This window comes from Brachyhypopomus gauderio, chromosome 4, assembly GCF_052324685.1.
Source record: "Brachyhypopomus gauderio isolate BG-103 chromosome 4, BGAUD_0.2, whole genome shotgun sequence".
Lineage (NCBI taxonomy): Eukaryota > Metazoa > Chordata > Actinopteri > Gymnotiformes > Hypopomidae > Brachyhypopomus > Brachyhypopomus gauderio.
In genome coordinates this window covers 28,951,650-28,966,315 of record NC_135214.1, presented here as the reverse complement: position 1 = coordinate 28,966,315, position 14,666 = coordinate 28,951,650, and the positions used below count along the sequence as shown (strand labels likewise).

Below are 14,666 nucleotides of genomic sequence, written 5' to 3'. Positions count from 1 at the left end.
GACAATACCTTAAATCTTTACACGAAAACAAGGAAATGTCATGAGAAATGAACATTAGTACTCGCAGTGGCGGAATGTAATTTGCAGATGAGAACTGGAGACTTGACGGTCTGTGGACTGGAAAAAGCTTTTGGTTTCTGTGGAGGTCAGGCCTGATACGCAGGTCATTTCTATTCCAATATCGTGAAAGTTAATGATATACGACCGACGAGTGTGGAATGAAAATGGTATTTCTTTGTTCCTTTACACGATGTGCTATAAAAGGCCACCTCACGCCACAGAGCGACGGGCTCGGTGCTGGGAATAAATACACCTGAACCTCATCTGAATGCTGAAATACACAGGACGGAAAAAAGAGGCAGCGCTCGTTACCATGTTAGACGAGGGGAAAATGAGCACCCCCTCTTTCTCTGAAACTCTGCCCCTCTGGACCACTATGAGCTTGTACACAACAATCAATAATGGCTGGATCGCACTGTCACCTAAATCAAACAAACGGGACATCAAGGGATTGGCCATACGAAAGGCTCTGCCTGGGCTGCTCGCCTTTGCACGGCGGATCTGCCTGACAGGATGCCAGCGCTTTCTTCTGACATGCTAGCATTCCTTCAGTCTCTTTTGCCTTAGGGGCCAACTCCTTGCCCGTGGACAGTATGCACATCCATTTTAGTGGATAACCTCATCCACATGTACCAGATTGGTAGCACTTAAACTGACTGAAATGATGTGCTAGAAGCTCCTAGAAGCTGTGAACTCTTACCGTGTTTTCTTGGGGTTTTAATTTGACCACTGGCTTATCTTGCCTCTTCTGTGTGTGATTCGACTGCCTCTACCTAACTCTGTGTTGTAATCTTCACAAGGACATTCCTCTATCCACCGTTGGCCAGAAGGGGATTGTTCCTCTCAAGGTTTCCATCCTCGAGCTGTCTTGTTTCCCCCAGCCACGGTTCCCTTTGGCTTTGCAGTCAGAGGTCTACTCCTTGAATTTCTGTTAAACTGTTTTGTGACTGTGTTGTTAACTGTAGAAATCGAACTGAACCGGCCCTCAGAGTGTCCATGTTCAGACGCTGATATTCAGGCAAATGCATTAGACAACTGCGTGCACAAACTCACAGACCTAGAAGTACACTTGTTCCCTGATCATAGGCTAGTCTTCACTCTACTTCCTGGTCCCTTGCTGTGCTGGAAGCATGTTTAGTTTTCTTGAGATGTTAAGCACTGCTATGGCGATTCCCTTTCCTGGTTATTATGGGCTTTTACATCGTCCACAAGCTAACGCCGCACTGACCTTTTCTACAGGAATCTACTAAAGTGGATACCGAGCTCAACGTGTGCCTACTGGAAAGAGTGGCAGCTCGCTTCCGAAAAAAGAAAACAGAAAAGAGAAGAGAGAAATGAGTAAGTCAGCTGCAGCGAGCCTAGAAGAACAGTGGCATAATACACCATCAGAAGGCTTTTAGTGGGGCGGCCATTACTGTGTGAGCACAACAGCATGTAGCATGTCTTTTGTAATTTGGGGTGGCGTTTCCCGCCGTGCATGTCGACGCCACCTCTGGACTCGCGCTGCACGGCCGACTCTGCCACAACCCAAACTGACGGCTCCCCGGAAGGGCCATCGCTGTCCTTGCAGTGGAGCCGACGTACTTTAATACGACCGTCAATTAATAGCTAGGACGTCCTGTGAGCGTTGTCGTAGATGAAGTGGGGCTTGGTGTACTGACAGGAACCAACAAACAGGAAGAGGCTCGCTGTAGGGAGGCAGCCAACCGAGCGAACGGCTCTCTCAAAGCTCCTCGCAGAAGACAAAGCGGCCAACAAAATGTCGAAAACAACGCAGTGTGACAGCGAGGTGATCGCGATTGTTTGGGTTTGAAGTCGTGTCTTGCCAAGTTTTGGACTGACGCACTGAGGAGCAGACTTGAGATTAACCAAGACTTGAGTGGAACCAAGAAACTCAGACTTTGTGTTTCCATCTGTGGAACTTCACATCTGACAGCCTTTGGGTCAGATTCTTGTACATAAGCAAAAGTGGCATCGATGTGGCTAAACCACTGGCAACACCCCCTTCTCGAAGCTAAAAGTTGCTCGGTGAACGTTCGCATCCTCACCCCATCACAAACCTTGGGCCAGGTTCCTCTACCGGTAAGGCGAGCCGTAAATCGGGGACGGGTGCTATAAATACATCCGTCACCCATTGTAAATCAGTATTCGTACCGTGGTTTGCCATGGTTGGCGGGCTACAAAGGCTGAGTGCGGCTGGCAGGCTGAGGCGGTACCTCTGAGAGAAGATGTCCCTGTAGGGGCTGCCGTGCTGCATGGCGATGCCGTATCCTCGGTCTGGGGAGCTGCTGCTCACGGTGTAGAAGGCGCAGTCCTCGTCATTAACGGCCACGTACTCCAACACGGCCGCGTCCCACACGAACGCAAAGCGCCCATACTTCACCTGAGAGAGAGAGAGAGAGAGAGAGAGAGAGGGAGCATGAGAGGGGGGGGGGGGGGGGGGGGGGGGGGAGATGGGGAGAGAGAGAGGGAGAGAAATCAGTGCAGTCAAATGTAAGACTTTCCCAAGACAGTAATTGTATTATAAAAATGAGCTGGCTGGCAGGGAGGTGTGGGGGATAGGCTGATTCCAAACCTAAGAGACAGCTGAGCATTATGCCTCTGATAAAGTGAGCAGGCTGTAGATTGTATTGAACATTACACTAAAGAAATTGGGAAACCAACGGCATTTAATATGAACACGATGCATCCTCCACTTACTCTGTTAATTGTTTTCCGTCCGTTGACCATTAGTCAATTCTACGAACACATGAGCCCAATCGACACTCGCTCGACATTCAAAATCTGATTGGCCAAATCTGACATTCGAGGAGAATCATATACCTTCCTAGAACGACTACAGGAATCAATTCATAATAAGGTGTGCAAACCATTGTTATTTGGGTTGCGTTTGGATTCCCGACTTGCAAGCAGGAATAACAGAGGAATTCAAAATGTTTTGCTTGTCTGTAGGCAGAGACAGGCAGAGTGCAAAGGGAGGAACATGAAAGTTGCTCTTCTGAAACCCAGAATCCTGTGACTTCAATCTCGTTCCATTTCACCGCGTATCCACACTGATCATAGAGCGACACAGAGTGACAGGCATTAGTGTGCAGGATGTGAGGTGTTACCTATAAGCCCCGAGTCACAAGAAAGGGGCCCGTTTTCCTTGGCGAGAACATCTCAAGGTCAGGGCTTATGCAAAAATCAATGAGCCATGTCTGGATGCCTTCCTTTCATAATACAGCTAGACCCCAACCCAAGCCGTTTCCAAGGCTACATGTTGAGGGATATAACATATAAGTAACGACAAGACTGATGGGCCATTGCCTTACTTAAAAGTCAGATTAAAAAAACAACAAACAAACAAAAAGATAAACAATTTTGTTTTCTAGGCATGTATCTGACATTTAAACATCTTCATGGATAGCTTCTAAAATTTCCACAAATCTGCAATGGGCCTGCACCAGGAGATCTGTGAGATTGCCGGATCTTTGGAGAAATAAGGCATAAAGAGGCATAAACGTAACAGCGCATAAATATGCAACAGTATCCTTCCTTCACCCAGCCTCCTGGGCCACGGCAGCGTGTAGCTTCAGGTCACTGTGCGCTGCTCCTCCGACTTGTTCATATGAAAATGCGCTTTAAAAGCATCTTCAAGGCTCCAGGCCCCCTGCAGATATTTCTTCCTTCAAGTTTTCCCGTGACAGAAGGAACCGTCACACTCCTGCACCCACGGCAGCCGCTACTTCAGCGGGTTATGAGTTTGGTGAGGCTCCACATCCGAGGAAGCCTTTCTCCTGCGTTATCTCCAGCCTTCGTCGTTAATTTGTTTGTTTGTCATCCACTTACGAGCGCACGTTTGATTCGAGGTTTCACCATTAGCACTAGCTGTAATTACCCAACCTCCACCTCTGTGCCATGACGACACCCGAAGTGAACCCTTTGAATTTACATTTATATTAAACAGATTGTGAGATTAACTCATTTAGGGTTTATTTAACTGGTGTATTTGTTCAGATGTGGGGTACATAAAACTGTGTGCGGTAACCCTGTTATGTCTAAAAGACGCTAATGCAAACCTAATCCCTGATGCTCCAGCATCAGGCTAAGAACAGCAGGCACAATCTGCCTCTGCCCTCTAAGTAACTGTGTAAGAACACCAAATTGAAGAGGAGATGTGGATCCGAGTGGGCCCGGCAGTACCACAGGCGGGTTTTATCGATTCCTGTTCGTTTGAACTCCGGAGGGGAAAGGCAGAAAGCACATGGCAGGGCAAAAACGCCACAGGTGCTCACGGTGGGTCTGCGTCAGAGGACAGGATCGCAAATAAAACAAACAACCCCCCCCCCTCCCCAAAAAAAAAACCGTGGTGAAGAGAAAAAAGGGAAAAACTGAAGAGGACTGAGGACGAGAAAGTGTGCGAGTGCTTGAGTGGGAGCACATTAAGCAGTGCACGCTGGAGCGTGTCTCACGGGGAGAGAGTGTCTCAGACCTGGGGCTGTGGCAATCATGGGGGCTGTGATTCTAATTGTGCCAAGGTAATTATTTCAAGCAATTTTGCCTCAAACAACCAGTGCTCAGTGCATCCTAATCAGAGCATTGTTTCCAGGGGAGGTATCATAGGACTAACGTACACACACGCACACACACGCACACACACACACACACACACACACACACACACATATACGTCTGCGTGTGCACACATGCACACACACGATTCACACACAAGATTTATAATCACTACATTAAGGCTGTTTAACCACTCCAACACAACCACACACCCCACCAAACCCCCCCCCCCCCCCACACACACACACACACACACACACACACACACACAAACAAAACTGAGATACCATTAAACACTATTTTTTCCAATGGCAATACATCTGAAGTCATTTAATATCAAGTGATCAGCCTGATTCTAATTACAGTGAAGAGGGCCATATACGAGTTTAAACGTGTCAGGCACATCGCTCTGAGAGTGACTCACTGCATAGAAATGACAGGATTACTCAGGTAATTACAGAGCTGTAAGCACAACCATGCAAAAGCTTAGAAAACTAGCAGTTCTCACAAAAGAAAAATGTTTTAAATGGCAACACATAGCACATTCTTATCATGAACTCTTAGCATATGTGAATATACGCATTTTTCAAAATAGACATAGAAAGGTTCAACCATATTATAACCTTCTGATTTTTTCTATTTTTATTTGAAAAAACATTCATTTTAGCAGAATAACTTGAATGTTTGAATAACTTAAAGCAAATTTCTACAATTTACAAGTCAGTCAGCTGTGATACGATTCGACTCCATATTTATTTTGCATTGCTACAAGACTAATCTTGCTTCTTGTATTATCTACAAAATAGATTATCTGGACCAAAAGATTATCCAGACCAAGATATTCTGCAGAGCAAAAAAGTTTTTTTCCGCTGGCAAGATATCCCGTTTTAATCCACACCGTTTGTGTTGGCCTTCCTTGGGTCTGCTTCTACAAGGTCATCAGCAAAGTGCAATCAGCACCAGCTTCAGGGAGGAAAGACTGCGCTGGTCTGAGGAGGAGGGGGAGGAGGAGGAGGAGGAAGAGGAGGAGGGTCCTGCTAGGCTGACAGCATCTGTCCGCCTGCACCCCTCTCCAGCTGGGCCTCCTCAAGAAATCCTCAGCCTTACAGATCCATAAACAAGCGATGAGTGTTAAATAAATGCAGCCTCTTGCTGGATCCCTATATTAAGTACAGGAGATTAGCAGTGCTGTTTTAAGAAGATCCAGCCCCGAAAAGTGGAACATGCTTTTCAACTGGTTGGCAATAATGTCTGTGTTTACCCCATATGATACGTGGCTGTGCTGTGCGCTGTCCCGCCCTCCGATTACTGCAGTATTCTCATGTGTTTATAGCACGTGGCATCAGGAGGTAGATGCTAAAATTATGCGGGGTGAACGGAGCAGATCAGCATTATTTGGAGGCATCTGGAACGGGCCAGCCGAGCAGGAGTTGTCTCTCCGGTGTGTGTGTGTGTGTGTGTGTGTGTGTGTGTGTGTGTGTGTGTGTGTGTGTGTGGAGAGAACACTGGCACAGGTGACCAGAACTCACACCACAGCGGCGGCACAAGCCCGAGCCCGGGTGTCGGGATGGACTAGCTGCAAACTTTTTTCCTAATTGGCTTTGAGTCGTCATCGGCACTTGCTTTCCGCGAGAAACCGAACGCAAAGCAATTAATAGTTTATCAAAACCCATATGCAAATGGGCCCAACCTCTACCCAAAGACACAGGCAGATATGGGCATGGGGAATAATTAGGGACAGCTGTTCTGAAAACAGTCCTGGACAGCTCACTGAGCTAGAACTCCAACACAGTTATGGCTATGAGATGGCGTAAAAAGCTTTTTTAAGTCCTTGAGTTTCAAGATACCACTTCACAGTCTTCTAGTGCAAATTCTATACTGTTGGTCACCATCGCCAGTTTAGAAATGTAGTTAGTTAGGGACATGTCAGGACATGTCTCTCCTGACAAGGGTAGATGAACTAGTGGTGGTGGTATCATCCCACCCAGCCCCCTCTAAGTCAAGATCAAAATTTGCCCTCTTGTAAGACATTTCTATTGGGTTTTTTTATTTCACAGAAATGTCAACTACTGCCAAAGTCTATTGAGCAGGTATACAAGTAAAGAGCCCTTGAAGTCGGTCCTACATCAAAGCTTCTTCTGAGAAAACTTACTCTGGCATCTTAGGATTCTTCCCCTTTGTTTCTGACAAACCTGTCAGGTCTTTTTGCGACGCTTTGGAAAGTGAATGCAACAGTGTAGTGAGTGGTGGAAGAAGGCCCTTTGAAACATGGTGGAATGTGTTCTGTGATCCATCGTTCAAAAAGCAAGGACCCTGCCCTTCACACGTCGGACTCGGGGAGCAGCGGAGCGGAAGGAGCCGCGACACCCCTTTCCTGTTTAGCGTTGCTTCATGAAGAGAGACTTCTGGTCACCAAATATGTCTTTGAACTGGAAAATATTGTCATTGCACTGACTTGGATAATCAGTGCTGGTCAGGAAAGTGCTTTTTCTCCAACCCACACCATATGGCGTAATGGGCTACGGTCACCAAATATTCATTCCGGCTGTCAATTATGCAGCTCTCTCTTTTTCTCTGTTGTTTCTCTCTCTCTGCTCTAACTCTCCGGTGTACCTGGGTTGCACCTTTTCAAGTATTCTGTCTGTTCGCAAATAAAAGGCTACAAAGCACTGTAATGGCAAACCCAGCCTCGAAAATAAGAGCACGAATAAGCCTTGGTTGGTCTTTGATCTTCTCCGCCAACACACTGGAGCAATAAATAATCTTCCACAGAAGTGTGTGTGGGTGTGTGTGTGTGTACGTGTGTGTGTAAGCGGGGTGATAATCTTGTCTTTTGTCAGACAAAGAATACGGCCGTACAGCTGTGAGGCTGATCGAAGAGGAGGTTGGTGCTGATTTTAGGGTGAAGTGGTTTGACCCGTGTGCGATCCGCCAGACTTCATTAGCGTTCTCTCTGGTCCTGCTTAAAAAAGCACGGTTCGTTCAATCGCAGGGCTCGAGATATACTTCCAGGTTATCGCGAATGCCATGGAAGCCATTGCTCACCTACTTCTGTTCATCCATCAAGCACACGAGGCCATGACTTAGCCAGGGCTGCTTAAGCTGTTAATGATCCAAGAGTCCAGAGCACAGGAGACCGTGGCTGGGGCGTCTTTGTCGGAGGAGAAAGGACAGGAAAGGACAGGATGGCGGGTTCTCGTCTCGCTCTGCCGACATCCAGCAATGCAGGCCCATAATAAGGGGGCCCGTCAGGTCCACAGAAATGAGCAGCTCTCTCAAGGCACACTCTGACACTCAGCTGACTCGTGACACTGTGTTAAGAGCAATGAATGGCTTCTCATGTCGCCGAGGAGAAACGTTTTAGCCTTTGGCCCCTAACGACAGGGCCCACGGTGCGATGGTGGAGACCTGACGAACTACCGGGGACAAAAAAAAAAGCAAAAAGCAAGCAAGAAAAAAAAAAAAAATCAATGGAGAGGTTTATTTTCAGTAAAGCATTTGCAGGCTCTGCCTTTGTAGGATCCATGTGTGTAAGTGGACGGTAGACGATGTCGTGGTGCGGAGGCTGAGGGTTGTGGCTCCTCCCCTCTGGAGGGTGGTCAGCAGTGACAGACCGGATCACAGGCAGCGCCTCTCCTGATGGAGAGAAGAACGCTGGGGAGAAAGGAGCCTCAGGATGGACACACACACACACACACACACACACACACACACACACACACACGCACGCACGCTAGCCTCCAACTTGTCTGCACACATACGAAAAGGCTCAGGACATGCAATCCTGCAGTCACACAAGCACAGCTTCCCACACTGACACAGACAGACACACACACACGATCACACTTCACACACACACACAGGCCTGGGGCCCACACACATGCCCAGTGCAGTATATTTAGAGTCCTACTCATTGCTCATGCAGCTTTCAACCCCAGTGGCTCCCAGGATTCAAGCTGAACCTACACACACATATATACACACATACACACACACACACACACACACACACACACACATACACACACACACTTCTTGAAAGCGGTGTCACATAAACCACTCACCGAGCTAGGATCTGTGCATTCATATTTTTAAGAGGCTGACAAAGATACTGGACCAAAACCACCTTTTCTTTTCCCTGCGCACTGGAATAATTACCGCAAAGTCACACAAGGCAACTTCCCATTTCAAAGAAGCTGAGTTTGATAGAAACATAACAGGAGATAATAAGATAACCATCACTATTGCCTCTGTGCATGACATGGTAATAAGCAGAAATGTTAAGGCATAAATCCTTCAGGCAAAATTTTAATGAAAAACGAAACAGAGGGGTTGACTGCCGTGAGCAGCAACAGTCATGTGTACACTAACTCCTTCAGAGTCTCACCAACAGCAGCTCACACCGAATTCACTCTCTTATTCTGAATAAATGTAGATTTCAAGCGTTAATGTTCACACCGGCACAATCTGTGGAACAGTCAGATAATAGGGAAGTTGATTGGCCTTCTCGTCATTATAATGTTTCATACTTTTTACACTGTCTGTCAAGTGATTTCAAATTGGTCCTAAGTATTATCGCAAAACGCCCAGCAGAGCAGGTTTTTTTTTTGTGATGGGTGTGAGAGTGTGCCACTGTGTAGAGAGAGAGAGAGAGAGAGAGAGAGAGAGAGAGAGAGAGAGAGAGAGAGAGAGAGAGTGGAAGAGATAAAGAAAGAAATGATGAGTGAGTTGGATGAGGCCAGGTGGATGGTCTTCAGATCAGATCTGGGTGGCTGTGGTCATTCTCCTGGATAAGTGCAAGACTAGAGGACACTTTAAAGCCCTTCCTGCGTCTGGGGCTGTCTGCATCTCGGCCTGTCTGCGTCTCGGCCTGTCTGCTGCTCACTTCCCTTGGCCTGGTGATATATTATTTTCTCTGTTTTCCAAAAGTCCATTAGGTCCTGGCAGTGGGCCATCTCGTCACCCGCAGACAGAGATAAAGATGTGGTGGAAGGGGTGTGAGGGCAAACAGAATGTGAATGAGGAGGCCACAGCTAGAGCATACTGCAAACACACACACACACACACACACACACACACACATACACACACACACACACTCTAACATCTTGCAGACTGCTAAACTCCTTCGCTGCTTCTTAGACACAGCTTGCTATGTCTTTCATTCGTTTACAATCCTGTAATTGAACTTGGGTATGTGAACAAAACCAAAACGGTCAAGACTCATTCCCCTCCTAGGCTCTCAGTGGGAATACAGATGTGCATCTTAATTACTTGCTTTGGGGTGTCCTGCTGCCAGGACAGAGTCTCGTTGAGCTCCAGATTAAACTCCTCTTTTAGAAGCCGTTTGTCTTTGGCTTTCTCTCACATCGATGTTTCTCTCACCAAATGTGTTCCTCCCTCAGTCCTGGCCGCCTCCCCCACCCGCCCTGGCCGCCTCCCCCACCCGCCCTGGCCGCCTCCCCCACCGCGTGAGGAGATTACGCTCTTCGCCTCCCTCTCACCGGTAATGTCCTCATTTGTAATTCTCACCATTAGGATTTATCTAGAGTGGCTCGTTAAGGTTGTGAGGAAGAGCGGTTTGTCTGCGTGAGGGGGAAGTATCGCTCTGTGATGAGGGAAAACGCACCGCGGGATGTATTTGTCTTACACACAACAGCACCCTTGTTCACATTCGGCAGAACGGAATGAAACAAAGCTGAACCATTCGTGCGATGCTTTGACCGATCTATCAGCTCTCGTCAGGTTTCCAACTCCGGGCAGATGAGAGGATATCAAAGGAGCCCCACCCCCTTCCAGAAAAATGTAAATACAGAAGAAAGAAGAAAAAAATGGCTTGTGCTTCATAAAGCACCAGGGCTCTGGATGTCCGGAGAATCGTCGTGGCGATGGTGCGAGTCAAGCGTCGAGTGCCTCAGTTGATCTGTTCCAACTACGGTTGCTATCAGACGGCGTGCGCTGGAAACGCGGAGGAAGGAAGGACGGAAAACGCTCGCTCTCCCACCAAAACAGAGAGGTGGAGCGAGTGGACGGCGCCAGGGTCAGCAGAGAACCAGCGGCGTAAAACTCCGGCACGCACTCAGACGAGTAGTCAGACCCATTATGTGTTATCCGACATGTTATCAGTCACGCACAGACGACAACAAAATGCTCCAATGTCCATCGAGATGATCGTTTTATTGCCCGTTGTTGACATCCTTATTAGACGTCATATATAAAACACACACTTTGTCATATGAAGTGACTGGAGATGGTAAAGACTCCTATTTTTACACTTTTCCCCAGCAAAGTCTCCAGTTTCCAGCGACTCTACTTTTCCCCCAATCCCCTTATCTTACTTCTACCACTCTCAGTCTCTTTCTCCACTCCGCCCCTACACTTAAAGCTATAGCAGGGTGCTCCTTCAGATGCCTAGCAACAATTCACAGCTAAATCAATCAGGAAAGGCAAGATAAGCCCCTGCTGATTGCCTTCAAAACCGCTCTCCCATTCTTCCACTGCTCATCCTCTATTTGTCCCTTTCTGCTGACGTCCACTCGCAATTATCTCCCCCGATTCAACTCTCCCCATCCAAAAAGATCTGTCTCTCTCTCTCTCTCTCCATCTTTCTTGTTGCGGCCACTTACAGACCCGGCGGAGGCAGGGCATGTAGCCACGGTAACTGACAGGGAGCCGACCCCCCTCTGTGATGATGCTTTTAAAGTGGCATCCTTGGCTCTCGCTCCCCCCTCTCCCGCCCACCCCCGCGCCCCCCCCCACGCCCCCCCCCCCCTCTCCCACCCCACACCGTGCCCCCCCCCACACACACCTCCATGTTTACTTCAGCAGGCACCATTTGGGCCAGAGACGTTACTGACACCAGCGCTCCAGTGCAGGCTAATCTCTGCTGCATGTACACACACATAAACACACACACACACACACACACACACACACACACACACACACACACACATCCCGTTGCAACAGCCACCGCGCATCCGGCACTAGAGCTCCAGGAACCAAGCCCGAGCATCGGGGCAGGCGGCCTGAGGCACCACCGCCCTGGGGCCCCGTCGTCTGCAGCGGCCCCTAGGGCGCACCCCGCGGGGGTCGAAGTGCAATACCCAACCCACCACTTCACCACTTCCCCTGCGATGGGGGTGGGGGCTGGGGGCTCTCCTTCACAACATGGGGCCGAACCCCGGCGCCTCAAGACAGGCTGGCCCGCGGGTCCGCCGCCAAGCCTTCCTGCAGTGGCGCGACGTGCCGCATCCACAGAGCGGCGTGACAGCGGGCTAATGAGCTGGCGGCGAATGGTGTGATAAATAAGTGTTTGTGTAATGAAAGAAGGAGGAAAGCTCGCGTTGGTAATGAGCACTCGCTCAAGTCTGCAGAACAGAGGATGAGAAGATGGGGAAGCATCATTAGCTCCTCGTTTGGAAAGAAGCTCTGTTAATCTCTCCATCTCCCCTTCTCCCTGCCGGCCTCTTTACCTTCCTTTAACATTTCTTTCTTTCATTGATCTCTCTCCAAAGCAAAGTATAGATTGGCCACACTGGGCACATGCCGGGCCTCTGTTAATGAATTATGAAGAATCATCATCATCATCATCACCACCAGCATTATCATGACCATCATCATCAACATTATCATCATCTACTTTAGCAAATTCAACCGCATGCTTTAGGATCCTTTATCCATACGTGAGGTCTGTCTGTAGTGTAAAGCGTCGCTTCACTGGGGTGGAGATCTCATGCCATGGTGATTAAATATCTGAAAGCACAGGCTTAGTCTCCCACAGGAAGCCGTTAAAAAATCATAAGTTCTCAGACACACAAAGAGGCAGCGTGTATTAGAACCTTCAACATACTGAGAAAGTACATCAGAGAATACTAACGTCATAAACATTTACGAAGGTAATCTGAGACACTATTATCTCATTATTTTAGTGTCTCAGTCTTATCTATGCCGTTTCATCCATGATAAAGGAGCCAAATCAGAGTCTCGAGAACATCATCATGGCTCAATGATTTCCATTTGAAGCTGTGACTATATCTTCACACCTTTGCAGATAATCTGAAGATTTGGAGCAACCATCAACGAAACAGCAAAATGGGAAAAAATGGCTGTGTGATTGATTTCGTATCAGAGGAATAAGACGAGCCACTCGCGAACTCCAGCAGCGCTAACGATGTAGCCACCACTGAAGGGTCTTCAGCGCCAGCGTCGTAGACAGTTTCTGTGCAATAAAGACAAGAAAGCATACTTGCACCAAAGACAAAGTACTCATACAAGTACTTTGGGTCATAAAAGTGAGCCGAAGATCCCTTTGAGGTAATCGGGTGAAGAGACTGTGAGAATAGTCCACCTGGATGCTGTATATACGATATTTACCAGAACACCTGTAAGTCAGAAACTCCATAAAAAAAAACACAGAGTCATGCCAACAGGCCCTAATTTGCAATTCATAGAGCATAACCCTCGAATGGTTAGATGAAGTATAACATTTTCGTGACCTACACGCTTACCAGCTTATTTAATTGCAGCTTGAGAGTCGATGACAAATTCCGAAATGAAAACAACCTTGGTTAAAGCAATGGGGGAGGGTTGTGTTGGGGTTAACAAATAAAGCACCAACCCGCAACATAACGGCACGTAATTAGCAGGGGGGAATTTTCTGAGAGAAATCACTTATAACTCGCAAGAACCATTAAGCCACGTTAGCTCGTTTCACTTTTGATAACTTCGGTCGGAAAACATCAAGGCGGTCGTCGCGTGGCACTTCACAAACCCAGCTACCTTTGATAAGTGCGGTAATTGAAGAAGCGCAAATGAGTTTGTGCGTGTATGTATGTGCGAGTTGTTGTGTTTTGTGTGTGTGTGTGTGTGTGTGTGTGTGTGTGTGTGTGTGTGTGTGTGTGTGTGTGTGGGGGGGGGGGGGGGGGGGGGGGGGGGGGGGGGGGTGCATACCTTGCGAACGCCCTCTTTCGAGTCCTCCACGTTGTTTTCGGCCCCACCCGTGCGGTTGATCATCCGCCACATCTGCGCGTACATGGGGTCCCGCTCGAAGGGGTTCATGCCCTTGCTACGCAGCTGCTCGTACACGGCCGAGTCGAGAACGGTGCCGTAGGGCAGCTCCGTCTGCTTGGACAGATCCTGAAGCGACCTGCGCCAATGAAAGGCAGAGTGAGGAACACAGGCCGACCGCAACTCTGGGCACGAGGTCAGGTGGAAAAGGGCTGAGTGCTGTGTGATAACGTGATTGTTGCTGTATGCCCAAAAATGCATTGTCACAAGTACAGAGATGGACATTCCAGGTTCAGAAAGTAAAAGTCCTCACCAGGATTGTGTTGATTCCACTAATTTTACCTGGCTTGCACTAATTAGAAAATCCAGCAAGCTTGAGTAAAATCCCGGGAAGGAGTTTTACTTTCTGAACCTGGCATGTCCACCTCTGCAAGTTTGCACATGTATAGGTTGCATATGCATGCCTGTGCATGCTCTCTCTCTCTCTCTCTCTCTCTCTCACACACACACACACACACACACACACACACACACACACACACACTTGCATGTGAGCACATTAACCACATAATTTAATCTCATATTAAAAAGGCTTTAAGTTAATTTGATTTTCAATTAAGAAATGATTGAACATATGACACCATATACACTTATGTGCCAACACAGTTATCCTAACTGAAGCATTATAGCTTAATATACTATACATCATGCACTATTTATAACAACGGTGCTTATCAGTTAATGAATCTAATTACTCATAGCTAGCTACATGTTTTAAAACATCAGTGGGTCTGTCAAGTCTAACAGCTGCACAGCAAAATGACACCTTTTTGACGAGGTCAGCTAGAAAAGTAGGAGCGTGAGTTGGCACTTGAGAGATTACTATACGTAGCTGAGCTGGCTTTTAATTTACTGAATATTATTACATTAGACAGCTGTCATCTTCTTATCATCCTCTTTCATTACTTAACTCAAGTGGCTTTTGAAGATTTATTGAGCAGGCCACAAATGCGAACCTTTCATTGCTTCCAATTATTACCCAG

At 47.7% G+C, this 14,666-nt stretch overlaps 1 protein-coding gene across 5 annotated transcripts in view; it reads right to left on the bottom strand.

The window, feature by feature from the left end:
* grid2 (glutamate receptor, ionotropic, delta 2) overlaps positions 1–14,666 on the bottom strand; it is a 252,938-nt gene that overhangs the window by 16,073 nt on the left and 222,199 nt on the right. For all 5 annotated transcript variants that reach the window (XR_013130528.1, XM_077003597.1, XM_077003596.1 and 2 more), the window contains exons 13-14: positions 13,567–13,762; positions 2,277–2,443 (exon numbers count right to left, since the gene is read on the bottom strand). Coding sequence is in view for 4 of the 5 variants with exons in the window: in XM_077003597.1 (XP_076859712.1) it covers positions 2,277–2,443; positions 13,567–13,762 (363 nt within the window). In the remaining variant the exon portion in view is untranslated. The remainder of the gene's footprint in view (positions 1–2,276; positions 2,444–13,566; positions 13,763–14,666) is intronic.